This window comes from Octodon degus, unplaced genomic scaffold, assembly GCF_000260255.1.
Source record: "Octodon degus isolate 3935 unplaced genomic scaffold, OctDeg1.0 scaffold00136, whole genome shotgun sequence".
NCBI classification, from domain to species: Eukaryota; Metazoa; Chordata; class Mammalia; order Rodentia; family Octodontidae; genus Octodon; species Octodon degus.
This window is the reverse complement of record NW_004524712.1, coordinates 2599285-2622447: the sequence shown is the minus strand read 5'-3', so window position 1 is coordinate 2622447 and position 23163 is coordinate 2599285. Positions and strand designations below refer to the sequence as shown.

Sequence of the window (23163 nt, the reverse complement as noted above, 5' to 3'; positions counted from 1 at the left end):
AGAGACAGACAGACAGAGAGAGACAGAGAGAGACAGAGAGCGAGAGCGAGTGTACACACATGTGCCAGGGATGCAGCTCAGTGCAAAGGCTCTGGGCTCAATCCCCAGTACTGGGGTGCGGGGAAGAGGGAAGAATATTTTGTTTTTAAAATAAGGAGGGATACACTAATAACTCTCTAAAGAAATAGTATTATAGAAAAAAGGTCAACTTTATTCTAAGGATTACGGGCGAGCTGAGATGGAAAGCGCAGCGCTGACTACTTCTAGGTGGGCCTCAGGCGAGAAGGCGAGAAGGCGGCGACACAAGCTTCTCAGCATGCAGCAACCAGTCAGCCATCAGTGTAAATGTAGTGTAGCATTCTTCCCCTCCCCCTCCCTCCCTCTGTTTTTGAGAGTGGGTCTCCATAATCAAGGAAAGCTGGAACTACAGAGTGAGAGACCCATCTCTACAACATAACAAAGCATTACATGCAGCAGAAGCAGCTTTGTAAATTGGGGACTGAACGCACGCACGGCCTTTGCTCGGAGTTGTATCCCACCACTTTTCTGAGACAGGAATTTGCTGTGTGGCCTTGACCTCAGGCAATCTTCCTGCCTCAGTCTCCCAAGTGCTGGGATTATAGCTCGGTGCCACCAGGCCCAGCAGTTGTTGTTGTTGTTGTTTTTTGGTACTAGTGGTGTCAGGACTTTTGCACAGACATAAAACCCTGGCTTTTTGGAGATGGGGTCTTACTATGTTGCTAAATTGCAACTTGCAATCATCCTATCTCAGTCTGCCAAAGGGCTGAAATTACGGTCATGCACCACTGTATCTGGCTTAGCATTTCTCTTTCTAATCCTAGCTTTTCTCTACAGCTGTGCATGGAGTTAGAAAAGCCATTTAACATGCTCCTGTCATTTTTTCCCCTGACCTAATTTAGCAATCTGCCTGCAGATTTGCTATCAAGAGCTGGGCATGGTGACACATGCCTGTAATCCCAGAATTTGGGAGGCTGAGGCAGGGGAATCACGGCCAGTTTGAGGCCAGCCTGAACTGCATAGGGAACCTGTCTCACAAAGATTTAAAACAAAACAAAAAAGATTTGCTATCAAGGCTATATAGTATACATTAAGTACATTTTACACTAAGCAGTATACATTTTGCAGTGCTAAAATTACTAAACACTAATCCATTTGAAGTGCTTGCCAGGCAAGCACTTACTCCACTGAGCTATCTCCACAGCCCCCTGAAGTGGACTGTTTCTCAGTATAGTAAAATAACTGTTTCCAAGCTTATCTGAATGCATGTAAGTCCTGTGCTGCATGTTTTGCTCAGTAATGGACTGTGTGGACAACAGTATATCACCTTGTGATGTCACAGCCATCCTGGCTTGTGTAAGTATATGCTACAGTGTCTGTAAAGGCCTAATGATGCGTTTCTCAGAATGTACCCCACTGTTAAGCAGCACATCACTGCATCTCTGAGGATTAATAAGACCACCAACTTTATCCCAGAAATTCTCTCTATAATTTAAAGTGACCCGTACAATAAGGAATTTGAAATGAGAAAGCAAAATGTGTCAGAGATAGTTTTTGGGAGACAGGGTCTCAATATGTTGTGCAGACCTTAAGCAATCCTCCTGCCTCACCCTCCCAAGAAGCTGGGGCTGATTATAGGCACAGGACATCATGCCCACTTTTAGAATTAGTTCTTATAAGACTCTGCTACAAGCAACTGCACCACGCTGCCAGGAAGCACATATTTAGCTCCTTCGGCTTTCCTTCCATGTAGTGCCCTCACCCCATTGGTTTCCTGTGTATTTCTTAGGTGCCGTGCTCAGATAAAAGTTCTGCTTCCTAAGTGGATTCATACAGCACATCTGGATCTGCTAAACTTGTCACCTGATTTGACAAAGTGCTTTACAAAATTCTGAGTTCTTGGGGCTGGGGAGACAGCGCAGTAGAATAAGCACTAGCCTGGCAAGCGCAAGGCCCCGAGTTCAATTCCTGGTACTGCAAAAAACAAACAAACAGGGGCCGGGAGCTGGCTCAGTGGAATAAGCACTTGTCTGGCAAGCGCAGTGGCCTGAGTTCAATCCTCGGTTCCGGAAAAAACAAACAAACAAACCAACAAACCTGAGGTTTTGATATCACATCTACAAATACTATACATGAATACTCTCCCAATGGAAACATTACAGCACAGCACTGAAACAGCACTTCTGCCTGGTGAGGCCACACCCCAAGTTTCCCAGGCCCTGTTCCATACTGCCTGTGCCACTAGAACACAGGTTTTTTTTTGCTGTATCCCAGTTCAGAGAATCTTCTCGTGGAAACAGATGAAGCAACCCATAACTTATGTAAGCAGCTGAGAAAGAGGGTCTTATTTCCCAAGGTTTATCCACGCTTGCTACAAAATGGCATAAATATTTACATCATGTATCCACAGTGCACAGAGCGCCAAGTGGGGACTCTAAGAGAACTGAATCAGATGAACAATCTGATCAAAAACAAATGGTGAAAAATTTCTGGTAACTCTCCTCGCTGAATTTCATTACTCACAAGAGCCAAGTACTCTGAAGGCCAGGTACTCTTCTGCTTTAATCTCTGTCAAACTGATTTAGTTTATTTATTTGGTATAGGGTGTCACTATGCAGCTCGGACTTGAAGTGATCCTCCTGTTTTCAGGCTTCCCAGCGCTGAAATTACAGGCATGTGCCACCATAATCCCGGTGGCTGGCTTGGAGCACAAAGGTGCAGGGCCAGCATGGCATGTGGTGCTGGGGATTAAGCCCTGGTCCCTGAGCTTGCCTAAGCAGGCACTTAGCCCACTGAGCTATCTCAGCAGCCCCTAATCTCCATCAAAATTATAACACCTCATTTACTCTAAAATCTAGCAATTGCATTCCTGGGAAGTATCTCACAGATATAATTGCAAAGAAATGAAATACATAAGAGTATGGCTGCTGGGTTATTTTAGAATCAAAGAGTGAACAAACCAGGAACACATTAGTAGGTGACTATTACAGCCTGGTACCCAGAGCATAGTTTGGATCATTCAAAATAATTCTTTTTCAATGTTTCAGATAGTTGGGAATGTTCCCCAAGGGCCCAAGTAGTAAAGGCTTGGGCCCCAGGGTAGGGAGCACTAGAAGGAAGCTGTGGGACCTTGTTGCAGGGGAGCCAACCCTGAAGAGGTTGGAGAGTCCCGGGCCCTTCAGCAAGCTTTCTGTCACCCCCTGTTCATACACAAATGGCCCCGTCCTACAGCATTCTCCTGCCCTGACGTACTGCCTGCAGCACAGGGCCAAAGCAACAGGACAACTGATCACAGAGCAGAATAAATCTGTTACCGTGAGAAGTGAATTCTCTCGGCAAACACACCAGACACGAGAAGCAATTGGACAGACCTCCAGGAACACTGTTTGGGAAATGTCCCAACTGCCATCTGAGCTGGAGGAGAGTGAAGGGAGAATCCAGTCCTTGTGCCTGAACTTGCAGGAAGAAATCCTGAATGGACACATAAAAACCACACGAACAGTGACCTAAGGCAGGGGAGTCTGTAGACTGAAGACTGACAAAACAGGGACAGGTGTAAGATGCCACAATTGATGTAAGTATCTTTTTACACACTTTTGATTTCTGGGTTTTTGGTTTTTTTTTTCGGAACCAGGGATTGAACTCAGGCCCTTGCGCTTGCTAGGGAAGCGCTTATTTCACTGAGCCATCTCCCTGGCCCCTGATTTCTGTGCTTTTTGTAAATATCTACTCAAAAAATCAAGGCTGAATGTGAAATTCAATAAAGACTAACAAGGACTTCCTTTTACTTCCAACTGAAAACTTTCCTGCTGCATTTCCTAACTTTATTTTGCACCCTGACTCACACACTCCTACACACTGTACGCCACCACCAGTCTCATTATTACACACACAGGTGGCCTATCAGGTTGTCAGGGCTGTGGAATGCATTTGCTTGACTCTAAGAAAAAAAAAACACAAAGGGCTTGTTCAACTTGGAAATAAATTCCTTGAGTTATTTTACTTTTTTAGTGACAAAGCATATCTGAGAAAGTAAAAGTGAAGAGTGAAGAAGAACGCCATCAGCTGAGGAATGGATAAGAAGATGCGTCTTTTTAGACAATGGAGTATTACTCCTCTAGCTATAAAATATATTACAGCTATAAAAAGACAAACTCAAGGCTTTTATAGGTAAATGTATGCAACTAGAGACCACACTAGAAGTGAAATAAATCAGACCCGCGTGTGCAAACACTGCATTGCCTCCCTAGTGTGAGAACCTGGCAGATGAAATAAAGGCTGAGAGGTACAAGAGATACTGGGAAAGGGCAAGAAACTGTTCAAAGGGAAGGAACAGGCTGGTGAAGGAAAGGAGAAAAGAATGAAAGAAGGAAAGAAGAAAGAAACATGTACATACACAGGACAGCTTGGATATGTACTGCTATTTCTGCTGGTCTACTGAAAGGAGCAATTAATGCTTATTTTTTTTTCTCTTTTTAAATATTTTCTAACTTCAATTTTGCACGCTTATATCTGGTAATCTGAACAAATAACTTGGAGACAACAATACGTAATCATTGTTGAATTCCTATTAGTTTGATTAGTGAGATTCTGTATTGTTTCTAATTTTTTTTAAATCTCTTTATTCTCTTTAAAAATAAAAAGTTGAAAGAAAAGTAAGGGAGAGCAAGCGTGCTCTGAGTAAACAGCAAGAGGGAGAAGACAGTGATAAAAGGAGGCGCTGCGCCTGGAAAACACGGAAAGTTATGATGCCCAAATCATTTATTTTAAACATCTTTTAGTCCTATTTTTGAAAGTTATTTAATTTCAGATATCAACACAAAGAGGGAAGTTCTGGTAGTGACACTGACTCTGCAGAGCTGAAGCGACCACTTTTCTCACAGATGGCCACAGAACTGAGTTTCTCACCAGTGACCTCTGTAAGCAAAGACAGAGGAATGGAAACACAAACAGGGAGGTTCAGAAGTCAGGAGAAGCCAAACTCCCACACAATTTCCAGGGGCCGTGGGGGGAAGCCAGCGAGCTGCGGCCAGGGCTGCCGCATCTCCTTCTATGCTGTATCGCTGGGTTTCCAGTCCCACAAATGGCAGAGCAGTCATCGCCACCTCCTTTTTCCCCCATCATTAACACTTCTACCATATTTACTGTCATTCTTTTAAGCTCTTTGCCTTGAATTTATAATGTCACTTCACTATTCTATGAAATTGGATCAGCAGATGATGGGCCAGTCAGCCCTGCCCTATCACTGCAGATTGTTTGATAGGACTCCTGTTCCTTTTCTTGAGACAAGGTCCTACTATGCCAGGAGAGCCCTGAACTTGTAGTGACCTTCCTGCCCCCGTCTTCTGAGTGCTAAGATTACAGTTGTGTGCCACTACGCCTAGCAAAATCAACATGGTTTTTAAGACAGTACTTGTCTTTTATTATTTTGTACCAGGGATGGAACTCAGGACCTTATGCTTGCGAGGCAGGCACTTAGCCCACTGAGCTGTCTCCCTGGCAATACTTGTCTTTTAAATGTGCTGGTATTCGCACAATGGTGCACAAGCAATGGTGGCTGAAGTACTGGTGCCTTGGTGTGGGATGAGACCGTGAAGCCAAACCGCGTGCCTTCGTGCCATACCTCACCACCAAGACCTTAGTAAGGACGGAAGGAGCCTCACGAACATCCTGAGCAGAGCAGTCAAAGTTGTGACCGGGTAACCCCCCCAAGTGGATGACCCTCTGACATTCTGTACGAACAAACAGGAACTAAGCGTCAAGCACTTCTGCTGCTCTTGAAGCAAGACACTTGCATAATTAAGTTTAGGGCAAACTCACCTTTTTCATGAAAACAACATTTCAAACAATGACTGGCAAACTAAGTTTATTTAACGGATTTGGGTAGTCACAGGAATTTCTTTAAAAATTAATGTGACCTGTCATTTTGAAGAAAATAAGTGATGACTGCTGCCACTGCTGCCACTGCTAAGTCTGAACTTACTTTTTTTTTGCTGACTCAGCCCACCCTGAGAGGGGGCTGCCTGACATGTGGTGCCAGGGTGATCGAACCGTGGCCCCGAGCCTGCCTGAGCCTGCCTAAGCAGGCACGTCAGACGCTGAGCTATCTCACTGGCCCCAAAGTTTGAACTTCCAAGCAAAAATCAGAATTTTAGAAATTTTATCTTCCATCATAAGTGTGACAGCTTCCAAGCACTTTTCAAGTTCTTTCTGATTGCTAAGTGTGTTAATTTCTCAAAGATATGAATAACAAGTGAAGCACTACTTTCCAAGGGGCCAGTGCAGGATGTGACCAAGTGAGTGTGGGCAGAAGCTTCATCGTAAGTGGAAGACAGGCCAGTGGACCTTAATTGAACAGAGCAAGGAACTACAGGAAGCACACAGAAGAATCCAGCTGGCTCCCATTAAGCCAGACATCAAACACTGGCAAAAACATGCGACAATACAACTCTTGACTCATTTTTGTTTTGAAAAACAATTAGTTTTGAGCTGAGGGTGGTGCATTCAAATATTTGGGAGGTGAGGCAGGAGGATCACAAGTTCGAGGCCAGTCTGGGTTACACAATGAGTTCAAGGCCATCCAGTTCAGGATGAAGAGGAAGATTCTGCAGGGCTCCAACCTGCAATCCTCCCCTCAACCTGCTGGGGATACAGGCGTGTACCACAGTGCCCAGCTTATTTTACTTGATCCGAGCCATTCTACTGCATATGAGGTAGTTTTTTATGTGGTTTCATTTTTTTATTATTTTGATGTCAGCGTCTCTCTATGTAGCTTCCAGTTGGCCTTGAACTCACTATGTAGTCCAGGCTGGCCTCAAACTTACAGCAATCCTCCTGCCTCAACCTCCCAAATCTGGGACTACAGGTGTGCACCACCACGCCTGGCTTTCATGTTTTTTTATTATTATTATTTACTTTTATTTTTTTCAAGTGTTTTTTTTTTTTTTTTTTTTTGTAGAACCGGGGATTGAACTCAGGCCCTTGCGCTTGCCAGGGAAGCACTTATTCTACTGAGCCATTTCCCCAGCCCCTTCATGTGGTTTTAATTAACATTTTCCTAACGACTGATGCCTAATACCTTTTTTTTTGGTGGTACCAGGGATCGAACTCAGGACGCTGTGCTTGCCAGGCTGGTGCTTATGCCACTGAGTTATATCCCCAGCCCTGCCAAATACCTTTTTAAGTGCTTATTAGGCATTTGCTTATCTTCCTTAGAATAATGCTGTTTCTTCAGATATAGACATTGATTGGAATGTCTTATTACAGTAATGACTTTAATGATTCTTTATATATTTTAGTACTAGATCGTGACCAGATGTAAGATCTACAAACATTCTCCTACAATGTACGGGCTGATTTTTCATTTTATTGGTGGCAAACATTAATGCATTAAGTGCCAAATTCTGATCAAGTCCAATGTATCTTGTTGCTTGTGCTTTCGGTTAGAGCTAAGAACTCTTCGCCACACTGCTTGATTATTGCTGCTCCGTAGTAAGTTTTGCAGCCACGAAGGGTGTCCTACTTTGCTCTTCCTCAAGCTTGTTTAGCTGTCCTACATCCCCTGAAATTCTGCATGAATTTTAGTCTTGGCTTTTCAAGTTTTACGCACATACTGGCTGGGACTCTGAGAGGGACTACCCTTAATCTGTGTATCAATATGGGAGCATTCTACCCTGGCCATAAGCATGTGATATCACTCATTTATTCAGAGCTTTCTTTAAATGTTTCAGTTTTCATAGCATCAGTTCCGAATTCTGTGAAAATTATCCCCCTCCCACTTCCTTTTTTTGGCACTAGTTGCATGAACTCAGAGGCTTGGTGCATCCAATGTAGGGGTGAGGTCTTTAGCTCCATTTTGGAGACAGAGTCTCACTGTGGCCCAGGCTTACTTCCAGAGCGTGATCCTCCACTTCAGCCTCCCTTGGTTACAGGTACCCAGCTCCATGCCCAGTTCCTGTTTCTTTTCAATGCTGTCAGAAGTGAATGTCTTTTTTTTTTTTTTTTTTTTCCTGTTGAGACATTACCTTGCTATGTAGCTCAGGCTGGCCTGAACCCACAGCAACCTGATGCCTCAGCCTCCCCAAGTGCTGGGATTACAATAGGCATGCACCACCATGCTCAAGTTAGGTGGAATGGTTTTTGAAATTTCATTTTAGGATGATGGCTCCTCAAGTGTCAAGAAATACTACTGATTTTTATATTTAAATCTTCTGCCCTAAGCACGTTTCCCTAAGGATGTTCTGTATCCACACTCATGCTACTTGCAGAGAGTTTGTCTCTGCCTTTTCCACCTGGACGCTTTTTATTCTCTGTCTGTCCAGCTCCCCGGGATGCCACTTTCAGGACAAGGTTGGTTAACAGTCTGCCTTGCTCCCGGTCTTGGGGAAAACCTCATCTACTCTGTCACCATCAACTATGGCATCTGTTAGTTTTTCATTTATGCTCTTAATCATGGGGAGGTCGTTTCTTGCTATTAGTTTGCTAATGTGGTTTTGTTTCTAATTGATACATTGATCTTCACATGTTAAGTCAACTTTGCATTCCTAGAGAATTACTTGTTCATTGCATAAACTTTTTACATAGTGCTGCATTCAGTTTTGTTGTATGTTGCAGAAAATCTCTGTGCTGACATTTGTTAAAAGAGAATGGTCAGTAAGTAGTTTCTGCATGTATGGGTCATATAAGATGTGCTCTTAGTGTCTGGCCTCTTCCACTTGGCGTGTTTCAACATTTATCTGTGCTGTAGCACGAATCAATATTTTATTCTTTTTTATGGCTGAAAAACGACGTGAGGATGGATATGAGGGCTGTTCTCACTTTCTGGCTGTAACGCTATGAACATTCCTGTACAGTACTTGCATGAACATGCACTGGAGTATATACGCAAGAGAGAACTGCTGGGTCACACAGTAGCAGTTAAACATTCTGAGGAGCTCTCGAAGTATGTTCCAAAGCAATTTCCCACTACCACCAAAGAGTGAGAGGGTTCTAATTTCTCTAACCTCTATCAACACTGGTTCTGGTCTTCCTGCTACAGCAATGTGCAGGGGTGTGACACGGTGCCTGCCAGTGGACCTCTTCTTATATGCTTACTGGACACAGGTCTGTCCTCCTTAGAAAAACACTCTTCTCAATCTGTTGTCATTTTAAGACTGGATTATTTGTTTCTTAAATCACTGGGAATTCTAAGACATGAAGTTCTATATTTTCATTTTCTTTTAAGTCTGTGTTACATTTTAAGTTAATTCTGGTATATGGTTGTAGAGATTCCATGAGTTTTTAAAAAGCCCATTAATTCTTTAAAGCTCATTAGTAACAGGTTATCCCAATTAAGGACAAGAAATGAAAAGGATGGAAAAACCCCTAAAGTTCCAAAATGAGTCATGAGCCAACAGGAATTTACTTTTAAATTCCTGTCTTTGAAGGTAACTCTTAAAGGCACGTACAGCTGAGGGGTGGGGAGGCGGGGGGTCCTATGAAATCACCACTGACAGAAGAACTGAAGAAGTTACTGCCTTTTCTTTAAGTGTATCTGATTTTTTGAGACAGGGCCTGGCTCTGCAGTTCAGGTTGGCTCTGAGCTAACGTTGTAGCCCAGACCGCTCTTGAACTCACAATCATTCTCCTGCCTCAACCTCCTGAGTGCTGGGATTACAGGCATGTACCACCACACCCAGTGTATCTGCTTTATTAAAATTTAGAAATTTGTAGCCCGGGGATGTAGTTTGGTGGTGTCAGCACTTGCTTAGCATGTTTGAGGCCTTGTATCTGATTCCCAACACAGCAAAATAAATAAATATATAAAAATAAAAAACAAATGTAGAACACACTTTGGCTATTATATTACTTCCAAATATATCTCAAGTGAATCTCCCGCCCAAGTGCTGTTGGGGATCAAACCCAGAGCCTTTTTTTTCTTTTTTAAGAAATAATCTTGTTATGTTCCAGGTGGTCTTGCATTGCAGTTTCAAAAGAAGCGCCACTTCTGCCTCCCCAGCTACCAGCTAACTCGGACTACAGGTGTGGTCCATAGCGCCTGGCTCTGAGGAAGGCACAGCAAGGCAAGGAAGGTCTTTAATCAACTTGGTTTAATAAAAGAACATCAAAAACTGCTTCTGCTTCATCTGTACATTGATAAGATTTATAATCTTTCTGAAGTTCCTTGGGTCCTAGAGAATACACTTTTTATAGTAATGAGTGCCAAAAAGTAAGTTAAAAATACAATGATAATGGATCTAATTTTAATTTTTTTCTTTAATATTTTAGTTTTGAGAGTTTTACTCTGTAGTTCAGGCTGGCCTACAACTCATGCCAATCCTCTTGCCTCAGCATTCTGAGTACTAGGATTATGGGTTTATGCCACACGCCCAGCAAAGTCTTACTTTTTTAGCCTACCTCAACAGCTACTCCTCCCCTTAGGTCTCTCAAGTGTGTACGCACACACACGGTAAGTACCCTTAAAAGAAGGCCTGAATGTTACACAAATCTGCAAGTTATAAATGAATATCCCTTCTGAATGCAACACAGAGGCTTTACCAAATTTCCCATGACACGGCACATAGAAGGTACTCACAGGAGAGAGTTTCTGAATAAGGTCATGAGCGACGTGGACGAGGTTCTTGTCTTCATGAAGACATTTCTGAAACTTCTTGCTTTCCTCCTCTTCTAGAAGATCAAAGTCAATTGCAGCGTCCAGCAAGGCCTGAATGAGGCCCTTCCAGGACTTGAGGGCTGGGACCTGAGGTGCAACCGCAGCACTGATGCCTGTCCCAATGACCAGCACAAGCTCCCGAGGCTTCTTGGTTTTTAAGCTTGGAAGCAGCTTCCTGGAAAAGCAAAACGTGAGAGGACTGAGACAGCCAATGGGCAGGAGGCACACAGGCAGACTCTGGGACAAGAAGAACAATCAGCTGTCATCAGACACAGGTCTTCAACTACAATGTTAATGGATGCAAAGATGACAAATACTGACTTCTGACACTTCTCCAAGGTAAAGGTAGCTTAGACCAAAGACTAGATTTTGTGCCACAGCTTGCTGAAAAATGAAAAAACCTACCATTTCATAAATCCTAAAAAGCAATCTTAAAATCAGTTTTTTCCTTCATACTCTTCTCACAACCTAAGAAAACATTAATAGCAGGAAAAGATCCAAATGTATCATTACAGCTCACCTTAGTTCAGCCAACTAAATTAATTTTAAACCAACATTAAATGTCAAAAGACTGTATTTGACTTATTATTGTAGAAAGAGAAAAAGATCATCCTTGCAAACTTAGCTTCTACTGTTGAGGAACGTAAAACAGGAGATGAAAGGAAGTCAGTAAAAGTTTAACACCAGCCTTCATAAACACTTTTAAGATACGACTGAGCATGCGATTACCAAACAGGAGGACAAATCTGCCCTTAGTTTTGTTCCAGATATCTTCAGGGAAAAACAAAGAAAGTGAGGGACTGGTGGAGAAGGAGAAGAAAAGGAAAGAAGAGAGGGAAGGATAGTGAGAAAGGGAGGAGGGAGGCAGGAAGGAAGGGAAGAGAGGAAGAAGGGAAGACATCAGAATCTTGAAACCTAAAGTATATGACAAAAAGTGAAAAACATTCTTTTCTTACCACAGTAAGCACAGATCTCTGTTCTGAGTTACATACAGGAAATAGTATGAGTCCAAGTTTTTGTTTCTAGAATCTAAGAGTGAGGAACATAAAGAAAAACCTGTACCCAGGGGTTCTCACTCCCCTTTTGATTCCAGAGACTGTATTAAAATCACTGTGTCAAGTAGGTTCCTTCACTTTTATGTTTGCTGGTGGCATGCTTTTTTTCCCAAGAGACTGCCTTTGTTAACTCTTTTTTTCTCAAATCAAAAATGAATAAAAAAAAAATGAACAGAAACAAGATCAACATTTTGACATAACCCAAACAGTACTTTAAAGCTTTATGAAACCTGGTTTTAGGGAAACAACCTCTAGAAATCTGTCCTTATTTCCAGCTCTTGCATTTAATCATTCAACAAGCATGAAAAACCTCTAAGTACCAGACACTGTGATAAGCACCAGATATAAGAATGGAAATGGACACAACAGTCTTACATTTAATCCACTAGAAAAGACTGATAATTAATAAAAGCAAATAAGGAAATAAGTTTGAGGAATCAATACAGTGAGTTATACACAAATACACATACACAAATATATACAAGTAGGGAAAATTTATGAGATGCAGTATAAGCACCATCAATGTGGTTAACTGTTGGTACTTGAAATTCATTCTTATGTTCCTGGGGGATCTAACTCAGGGCTTTACCCATCCTAGGTTTCCAGGCCTGAGATTTTTTTTTTTTTAATCTATGCACAGATGTTGAACTCTTTTTCTTAATAATTTCCAGCTAAAAGGCAATATTTAACCTGTAATTCCAGCTACTTGTGTCCAGTGCAGGAGGAGGAAGTGAAGTCTCTACCAAATCTCAGACTTTGCCAACCACCTGAATGTAGGGTAAGTCTCCTAGACATGGCCAATATGACAGAAAACATAGTTTTGTTTGTTTTTTTGCTCTTTTTGAGACAGGGGTTTTGCTATTCAGGCTCAGGTTGGCCTTGAACTCACTTTGTAACCCAGGCTGGCCTTGAACTCAATTCTTCTGCCTCAGCATCCTGAGTGCTGGGATTACACAACTTTCTCAGCAGCCGGAGAAGCCCTTTAGTGGCTAAGCCTGCTTCGTGTACACAGACTCCCCGCACAGCTTCTCAGTGTTTCCTCTTAAACATGAGCAGACAGATAAGGGGCCTTCACACCCGAGGAAGGCTGCCACCCGACAAATCAGAACAAGTAGCAGGGACAGAGGAACTTAGTGGAAACAAGACAATATAGGGAAGAATTTAAGAGAAAAAATATCTTCATAGATTTAAAAACTTGCAGCTACAGGGAAACAAACAGCCTTTGAGAAGTTAAAAAAACCTGCAAGATAAAACTGAGAATATCTCCAAGAAAATGGAAAAAAGAAAAAAAATCTGGATCTAAATCTGGATGGAATGGTCCAAGCCTCTAATCCTAGATCTCATGAGGTTGAAGCAGGGAGGTCGTGAGTTCAAGGCCACTGTAGGCTATAGGTACACTGTAGGCTATAGGTAAGTGAGTTCAAGGCCAGCCTGGACCACACAGCAAGATCCTGGTCCAAAAATCTAAACTAGGCTGGACGTGGTGGCATGCTTGCAATTCTAGTACTCAGGAGGCTGAGGCAGGAGGATCACTGTAAGTTCAAGGCCAGCAAAAACAAAACAAAACAAACAAAAAGCCAACCAACCAACTAAATAAAAAGAAAATGAGATAGAAAAACAAAATTTTTTTTAAATGTAAGAAAACTAATGACTTAATCCAGAAAGTCTATCTTGACTCTAAAATAACAAGAGCTCTACCAAGGAAAGACTTTATTTTTAAATTTTTAATTATTTATTTATTTAACTTTTGCAGAACCAGGGATTGAACTCAGGCCCTTGCGCTTGACAGGAAAGCGCTATTCTACTGAGCCATCTACCTGGCCCCAGGAAAGACTTTAATTGACAGTGTGCATATGGAGATACATGCATATGACCCGAGGTCTCTGGGAAGCTGAGGGGGAAGATCCCAAATTCAAGCCTAGCATGGGTGAGCTGGTAGCTTAGTGAGAGCCTGTCTCAAAATATAGAATCAAAAAGGCCAGGGACGTAGAATGAAGGCTTTTGTTCAATTTCCAATCACACACACACACACACACACACACACACAGAGGTATGTGTACATGACACTTTCCTTATAATGAAGTTACTGCTAATGAGCTTGAGTTACCCACTGTCTAGATTTTCATATCAAGACATATCATTGTACAATTTCAGGTAACAGAGAATGAAAATCATCTTTACAAGCTTCTAATGAGCAAAGAAAAGGATCACGTAATACAAAGAACTGTGAATCAAATGGGGTGGCGTTTTGCCAGGAATATTGAGTACTAGCAGAGAATAAGTGATACCTTCAAATCTCTAATACTTTCCAACCTAAAATTCTATATCAGTTGTACCCCTCCCCAAATCAAGCATACAATGAAGACTAAAATTATCTCTAGGGCCGGGGAGATGGCTCAGTAGAATAAGCGCTTCCCTGGCAAGTGCAAGGGTCTGAGTTCAACCCCTGGTTCCACCAAATAAATACATACATACATACATACATACATACATAAAATAATCTCTAAATTTTTTCCTCCTTACTAAGGAGATACAAAGGGGTGTATCGCCAAAATGAAGGAGTACATAAAAAAAGGCACAAGATACAACAATCAGAGAGGAACGTAAAAGGACATCCAGGGAAGGGGAAGCATGAGGGCCAGCAATACGGGCGGAGGTACGAGAACCAAGCGAGTCCCGGCCTTCCATCATCTGAACAAAACCAAGGCAGAGGGGACCGGGGACATCAAAACCCAAACCAAACCGAACAAACCAACCAACCAAACAAGGAACACAAAATAAAACCCTCACTGACAAGGTATTTAAGTATATAGATGTCAATATCAGAATAAAAAGATAAAAAGCTGAAATTGACCATCTCTGAGGGGTGGCGTATTAGGAGCCTTGACTTACTGACTTAAATACTATACTTGTATTACCCTAATAAATAATTCAAAAGTAAAAATACTTTAATTCTCAAATGAAGGTCAATATGATCAACAAAAAAATTAGAATACAGGGTAAGTTCAGGGTTTTCTTGACTTCCCACTGATGCCAATTTACTGTTTCTCTGATTCCCTTCTTGTTTACCTGGGCTTTTTGGTGGGGGGTGCGCCATCATTGAAGAATCCAAAAATCTTGTCTATACCAGGGGCCTGGCTCCCTGTAGAAGCCATCCAGTTTCTAAAATAGATTAAACACCATGTACCACAATTAGATCTACAAAGTATACCATTTAAAACGCACATATATTTAACAGTTTTAATATATTATACATGCTTCAAAGGTATCCCTGCTTCATGGAAATCCATTAATTAATAAGCATTCCAAACTTAAATGTGTCTAAAAGAAGCAGTCTTGAAATTACAGCGCTCTGGTGATCCGCAATGCGATCTTGCTTGTGCTGTTCTCCAAGTCCTCCCTCCAACCACCCACCAACAAAACCCACAACGCCATCCGACATCAGCTCCAGCCAGCATCAGCCATCGCTCTGTAGAGTGTACCAAATGCCTGCTATTCTCCCACGAGCTGGGTTTGGGAAATTCTTAAGAGATAAAAGCAACCCACGGTAAGTATAACACTGGCTCCCAATCATTCCTTTACTCTCAGTAGAAGAAATCACCAGATGCAGAACAGAACAATCCATACTTGTTTTCCAACTGCCCTTATTTCTTGTTATCGGACAACTGTCCTCAGAGGCAGCACACATGTCTCTCTAAGCACGGATGAGACTCTGAAATCAAGTTGCTATAGGATATAGTAAAGGCAGTAACAAGTACAGACGCAGGAAAAATGGTCAACTCTGTTCAGGTCGTGTGATAACGAGCACGAGGGAAAAAATCAGAATGAGAACTACAAGGAGAAACTTCAACTGCTCAAAATTTGCTAAAACCTCAGAACTGACACTTAAAATAGCAATATTTTAAACACAATACAGAGGGCAATAGCAGAGTTTGGGATATTTTATTATATTCCATTGTTGTTATTAAAATCCCCAAATATTGTATTTTCATAAACGTTGGCTGTACACTAGGTACATCATTATGCTGTTTAAGTCTAAGAGCTTACCAGTTTACAAATAACAGTCACGATTTAATCATCACAACACTATTTCATAAAGTTTCACTTAACTGGAGTCATTTTTCACCCAGACAGTGAACTAGTGATAAAAGAAGTCACCTCTCCACATGCAGGACAGCCCATAAGTTTGTGACTACTATTGAAAAGTACACAAGGAAAAGCGTATCCCTTTGTTCTTCTCATAAGCATTGTTTGATAAGCCCATCATCTAAACAAACCAGTGCTTCACGTACTGAGAACATAAAAGTAAGACACAAGGGAAAGTGAATATAGGTTTTGAACACAGGCATCTCCAGAATGAAGTGTATGATTCAGCGGCTGTACCAGTCTCATTTCACAAACAGCCGCGGGCTGTTTATAAATACCAGGTCCTTTTATACCCGTGACCTTAGTAGGCCCCATGGGTTGAGCACCCCTGATCTCAAGTCCAAAATTGGACTCCACTGTGATGGAGTCAGGGTGTGGTGGCATATGCCTGTAATCCCAGCACTAGGGAGGCTGAAAACAGGAGGAAGGTCACTATGAGCCTGAGCTGCATAGTGAAATCCTACACACACACACACACACACACACACACACACACGCACCTCATTCTTATATGTGCAAGTAGTAAAAACCAAACTAAAACAAATCCCAAGCCCAAAACGTAGAAATCTCTGCTCTTTCCTTGCATTTTAAAGGATATTCAACTTGTATCATTATCCTATTTCACAGATGAAAAACTGACACAAAAAGGTTGACGTCTGGTGCTTTAGAACTCAAACCACAGGGCTGGGAATATAGAGGCACAAGCCTGTCTCACAAGCACGGTCCTGAATTCGACTTCCAGTATAAAAAAAAAAAAAAAAAATTACAATTACCCCTCTGGGGTCAAGAACAAGAGAAAAAGAATTCAAACCATGGTAATCGCTTCCCAATTATAAGACTGTTCTTAGCTACACCTGTCACTAACTAGAAGTATTCTCCAAGTATTAGATTTACAGGCTTTTCAAAAAAACTTGTCCCAGAGTACCAAAAAAAAACAAGCACCAATATTCTTTGGGTGTATGTGGGAGTAGAGCTTGAACCAGTGCTTTTCTGTAGCCTTTTTAATTTTTTGAGATGGTCTTACTAAAGTGCCTAGGTGGGGCTTGAACTTTTGACCCTCCTGTCTTGGCTTCCCAGAGTGCAGGGATTACAGGCGCACACCACTGTGTGTAGCAGCACCGACATTATAGGAAGGATTTGCAGTATTGCTATTTGCGGTTCAACTTCCACAGACTTACTATTTCACAAGTTTTTTCTTCTTTTTTTTTCATTTTATGTATTTGGTACAGGGTCTCACTATCCAGCTCAGACTTGTAGTGATTCTCCTGTTTTCAGCCTCCCCAGCATTGGGATTACAGGCGTGTGCTACCATAAGCAGACTAGGGTGATGGCTCTGCAAGTCCTGGGGGCAGGGCCAGTGTCAAAAAATGTTAATTTAGATTACTTATCAAAGATTTTTAAACTATATTGCAGGATTTTGCAGTACTGTACAATATATGCATATTGTTAAACTTGTAGGTTTATGAGTTTAGAAAATGGTTAAGAACATCAGAAGTGTTTCTGAACGTGTGCGAAAGGTTTATAAGAGTGTGGGAAGGTTTATAAAGCTCTTACCATACACATAAATATTAAAATAAACACAATGTCGCTACTCTGCTGATTTTTACTTACTGCACGAGTATCTCTCTGTGATAAGTGAGGGACGGCTGTGCTTGAACCTATTCCGCGCGATGCTTGGTGGCTGCTTGCTGACTAGGAATCGCTGTGGCGGTCAGCAGGTCAGAAGCGGGCGACTGCTCACCACAAGTAAGCACCACAACTCTAGGTCGGTGCTATCACTGCCTACTGGAAAACAGGCAAGATTACTTTGGTCATACTCTACTTTCTGTATCTGACCTCTGCTCAATGTAGATATTTCCACCTGAACACTTTATTTCCAGAGAACTACTCTAAAGGTCCATTCATTTATTAAAAATTAATTAATTAATTTTTGGTACCAGGGATTGAACTCAGGACCTTGTTTGCCAAGCTGGCACTTACACTGCGAGCTATTTCCCTGACCCTCATTTACTAACGTTTAAGAAGATTAAGAAGGGTCAGAAACTTCTGACTGGAATGGTTCACATTCTACTATTTAGGAACTGAACGACAACTCAATATGCCCACGTCTATATATATATTTTCATCCTGCTTTCCAAAGGACGCCTCACATACTAGCATCTCACGTATGTACACCCCAGTAGCATATTACATAAAGCATATGTTCTTCCTTCTAGAGTGCTGTTTTCAGGGAAGAAGTCCATCACAGTATTTACCCTAAACAATATGCAATACTGCCAAAGACATTCAAAGCTAACTGAGAACGTGACACAGAATTCCTAACACGTACCAACTAGTTCAGACACAAACTTTTTTATGCTGTCGTTGCTGAGTTTTCACATCGGTGGAACTTGCAACGAGCAGCAAAGGTGGAAATGCTTTTCTGCCACAAGAAAACAAAGGCCGTGAGCTGTGGCAGTGTCTTCATTACTTCAGTGGCTGCTAAGCCCCTGAGAAATCCTTCAAAGCTAACAGGGTACACCAACGTAAGAGCCAGACATGTGGTAAATGCTGAGAAAATTAACAGCAATCTCACGAACAAAAATTTTCAGGCAAAATTTCATGTAAGATGGATGCTTATACTTTAAAACCTGTAGCTTGGTGGGAAACAGAATACTATTATGTCTGGTGATGAGGGCAAAAAAGGGCAAGTCTTTTAGGAAAATATTCTAGTGAGAAACACAGCAAAGGGTAAGAGAAAAGTGACTGAGCATCAGGGTAAGATCCAGCTGCGCACGCTGAGGCACTGTGCCCTGCAACACCAGACGCCTGTGTCCCTGTGCCACAGCATCCGTGCCAGCGAGGGGTGAGGCTCTTCCCACCTGCGGCCCAGCAAGGGCTCCTGCCTGTGCCCCTCATTCTGACCCACAAGCTCCCGCTGCCAGGGTTCAATACTCAACTCAAGCACACAGCACACCAGAAGGAACTCGGAGTAAGCCACTGGTACACTGGCAGGTGAAATGCATCCAACAGAGAGAAGTTCTAATTTTCGTTAGCATTTTTTGGCCAGGAAATAAAGGATCTACAGATGACTCGCTTGAAAGGGTTGGTTTCTTTAAAGAAAAAAAAAATCAGTTGTAGCTAGACCAAGTTTCTATTGAAAAAGAGTTCAACAGTGACTGAGCTAAGGAATGGCTTAGTTCTCTAGCATACACATAGAAAGGGGTTAACTTAATTTTGGTATTGGGTTGAGAACAGGGTCTCGCTGTATGTAGTTCAGGCTGGCGATTCTCCTGCCTCAGCCTCCCCAGTGTTGGGATTACAGGTATGCACCATGATGCCTACTAATTTTTTTTTAAAGGGAAAAGATAGTCATTGTAGGATAGTCATTGTAAGATAGTCATTGAGAAGAGACAAAATTGTCTAACACTGCAGTAGTTTCTAGACTAATACCAACATATCTGGTTTTATGCAGCTGTGGAGGAAGGGAAGAATGAAAAGATATCCAGTGTAAGGTACTACAAAAGAGCGTTAAAAAATGTGTGGACAACAAATGGAGTTGAGTTCTTAATGCAGACCGTTTTCCCATCAGTGTAAGACAAAGTCACCACTTTCCTCCTCCACGGCACACACAGGAACAGGAGTGCTGTCTGGCGACGCAGGGATTCGGCTCCTCTTGTGCCCCACGTTTGACGGGCGTCCAATACCACAACTACGTAGCTTCTATCATTACCCTTACATGTGCCTGACACTTGACCTTCCATCAGTTAGTGTCTGTATCAAACACAGCTGGGCGTCATGCCACAGCCCGGCGCTCAGCAGGCTGCAGCAGGTAGCCTCTTTTCTCTTCTTTCTTTGGTACTGGGACTCAACGCAGGACCACGTGCTTGCCAGGCAGGCGCTATGCTGTTGAGCTATATACCCAGCCCAGGAGGACTGCTATGAGTTTGAGGCTGCTAGCCTGGACTACAGAGTGAGCTCCATGCCAGCAAAACTATATATAGAAAGACCCTGTCTAAAACAAACAAACAAACAAACAAACAAACAAAAATCCCAAGGTCAAAACAAAACAAAAAAAGCACCAAACTTATTTCTCTCCCCTTTCTCTTTCCTGATGTGTGTGTGTGTGGGGGGGAAGGGGAGCGCTGGGGACTGAATCCTGGACCTTTGTACTCAGCTATATCTCCTACATTTTTTTCATTTTATATTTGGAGGTAGGGTCTCCATAAATTGCTCAGGCTGGCCTCAATCTTCACATCATCCTCCCTCAACCTCTCAGAGTGCTGAAATTACAGGTGGAAACTTATTTCTTAAAAATTTCTTTAACAACATGTAACTCAGTTGTGCTCCAAATTTTCTGATCAAGGAGATTAAGGAGCCACAGAGGAATGTGTTCGATGATGTAAAGTGAGCCTGGAGAGAGTCACGTGGAGAGAAAAAACATTTTCTCAAGCTTTCACAGAGAGCAAATTGGTCAAGCAATGGCCGTGACTCATCCTCATGTCAGACACTGACAAAAGGATGTACAAAAGGCGGTACAGGGCTACAGGATAAATCCTGAGGGTACTCCACTGACCTTATCAGATAGAAAAGTTACATTTCTTGTTATATAGGTCTTGCTATATCTTAGTTTTAACCATCCAGCAGAAAAGTATAAAAACAAGGTACATAAAGTAAATCCATATTAATACGATGAGCTGTAAAAGGCTCACGTCAGTAACTTCTGAGGATAACCCACTAATATTATAGACTGCTAGACAGTGTTAGACTGTTTAGTTGAATTCAAACACCTATAGTATTTAGATGCCAATAGAATATTTACCACTGACCAAAAAAAAAAAGGATACAAAGGAAAGATCATTTTCTATTTATGTATACAAAATAGGATAAATTTACAGCTACTTTTGCTTAATTCAATGAGAAGAAAAAGGTGTACTAACAGTGTTTGGACAGAATATCCTGTCTGCTTCTTGTACTACGGATAACCACTAAGAAGATAACAATGTACAATGTATTGATTATCAAAACTGTCCTATTAATCAGCTGTGAAACTGTCTCATTCATATTTATTTCTCAAAAAAAAAAAATTTTCTTTAACACAATCACTAATAAAATGCTAGCTTTATGTCATTTATTCACAGATTTTTTTTTTTTTTTTTTTTTTTTTTGGTGGAACTGGGGTTTGAACTCAGGCCACTGCGCTTGCCAGCCAAGTGCTTATTGCACTGAGCCATCTCCCCAGCCCCTATCCACAGAATTTTTGCAGGAAAAAAATGACTGTATCTAAATGTGAGAAGAGGTAGGGACTGAGAGGTATTGATTCCAAATTTTAGTCATTTAACTCAAATTCTTCAATAAACCACAGTGGTACTTGAGGCTTATGTGTTCAGATGTTGTTTCTACTATTTTCAATTATAAAGGCAAAGTAACAATGCGGTGGTGTGGCACCCTTATAATCCCAGCACTCAAGAGGCTGAGGCAGGGGACCTGAGGGCAGCCTGGGCTACACAATGAGTTGAAGGCTGGTATGTACTACAAATTCAAGATCCTGTCTCAAAAAACGGCATGCGCGTGTGTGCACACACACACACCCCCCCACACACCCAACCCCCCCCAAATCTAAGGTAAAAAACCTTGTACTCAGAACAAAACTGTTTGGGGAGGGAATAATGGAACATCAAATTTAGGTCTGATTAAAATTGAAGTTGGTGACTGGAGGTGATGCTTTTACCATGCAAAGAATGACAACTTCTTTCTTCCTTCCTGCTTTCTCTCCTGTGAAGCTTGAGGAGGTACATCCTGCAAACAATGATACACATTGCTAAAGAAGGTGACTTTAAAACATGTAATAAAAATATTTCCCACATACCAAGTAGCACAATCTTACAACTCCATCAAAAGTGACAGGTTATACATTAAAAGTGAAATTAAATCTGTCTCTTAAGGGCAAGATGTGTGTTCTACACGGCCTTAGAAACACAATTCCTACTATTAAAATAGTTTATTATGTAGGCTGGTAACACATGGCTTACTTTTCAAGCCAAGAAATCGCATGCTACATGCTGCACGCGAATGCCAGTTCCTCCCAAGTCCGAGGGGTACCAGCGGGTACTACCACGATGGAAGATGTCTCTACCTGAGCTGCCAGGGGACAAGTCTTAACGAAGGGAGAGCTTTCCTGTCATAGGAAACATTGGAAGAGTTAGCAGCTTGAGTTTTGCCCTTTTCACATGCTTGGAGATTTCTGACTCAACTAGTACCTAAGATTTTAAAAATACTTTTTAAAATTAAAAAATAAGACATATTTTGACAATGCAATGCTTGGAAATTTTTATCATTAAAAACTCCCAAGTGAAGCTGAATGTCTGTAATGATGAAGGGACTTCAGAGGTAGCACCAAGGAAAACATCTCAGAGGGACCCACTGTGTCAGCATGTGACATAACCCCATTAACAGCAAAGCCAGGCAGGACTGGAACAAAGAAACAAAGTGTTCTGCAAATATTCTTAGGATTAACTAAAAGGAAAAACATCAAATGTTCTCTTCAACACAGATAAACACATCTATCAAGTCTAATTTGCTCATTGCAAGATTTTTTTTTAGAATATTCACATGCATAATATTTAATTTTTTAAAAATGTATTTGGTACAGGGTCTCCCTATGCAACTTGGACTCGTAGTGATCCTCCTGTCTCAGCCTCCTCAGCACTGGGATTACAGGTGTGTGTTCAGTCTTGGTGGCCAGCTCAGTGCACCTGGGGGTGGGGCTGGCACAGCATGTGGTGCTGGGGATTGAACCCTGAGCCTTGTGTTTGCTAGGCAGGCACTTAGTCTGCTGAGCTATCTTGCCAGCCCACAAAATATTTTAAACAGATATAATGGCAAAAAAAAAAAAAAAATCAAATGCCATTAATTCTTTTTTTTTTGGCAGAACTGGGGATTGAACTCAGACCTTTGCACTTGCCAGGGAAGCGCTTATTCTACTCAGCCATATCCCCAGCCCTATCAATTCTTAATTACATTTAAGATTCAGTTATCAAAATACCCAATAATTGAGAAACAGTTTGCCTTACAGGCAATTTTCCTCTTTTAATTTGATCATACAATGGCATTCAGTGCCTAATAAACACACTAGTCTTGGGCCAGGGAGATAGCTCAGTAGAATAAGTGCTTGCCTGGCAAACGCAAGGGCCTGAGTTCAATCTCCAGTTCTGCAAAAAAGTGATGTTGTATATGCTGTATTTTTTCACTAAGCAAAATATGTTGTGGGCTTCTATGTCAATAAATATATGTCTCTATATCAAAAAAAAAAAA

General features: G+C 41.7%; 1 protein-coding gene across 4 annotated transcripts in view; it reads right to left on the bottom strand.

The window, feature by feature from the left end:
* The window catches only part of Fam118b (family with sequence similarity 118 member B), a 58279-nt gene that overhangs the window by 10058 nt on the left and 25058 nt on the right, over window positions 1-23163 (bottom strand). For 3 of the 4 annotated variants that reach the window (XM_004641401.1, XM_023701503.1, XM_023701504.1), the window contains exons 2-4: window positions 21581-21648; window positions 14794-14886; window positions 10592-10844 (exon numbers count right to left, since the gene is read on the bottom strand). In XM_004641401.1, coding sequence (XP_004641458.1) covers window positions 10592-10844; window positions 14794-14879 — 339 coding nt within the window. In that variant the 5' untranslated portion in view covers window positions 14880-14886; window positions 21581-21648. The remainder of the gene's footprint in view (window positions 1-10591; window positions 10845-14793; window positions 14887-21580; window positions 21649-23163) is intronic. The other variant, XM_023701502.1, reaches the window with a different exon arrangement.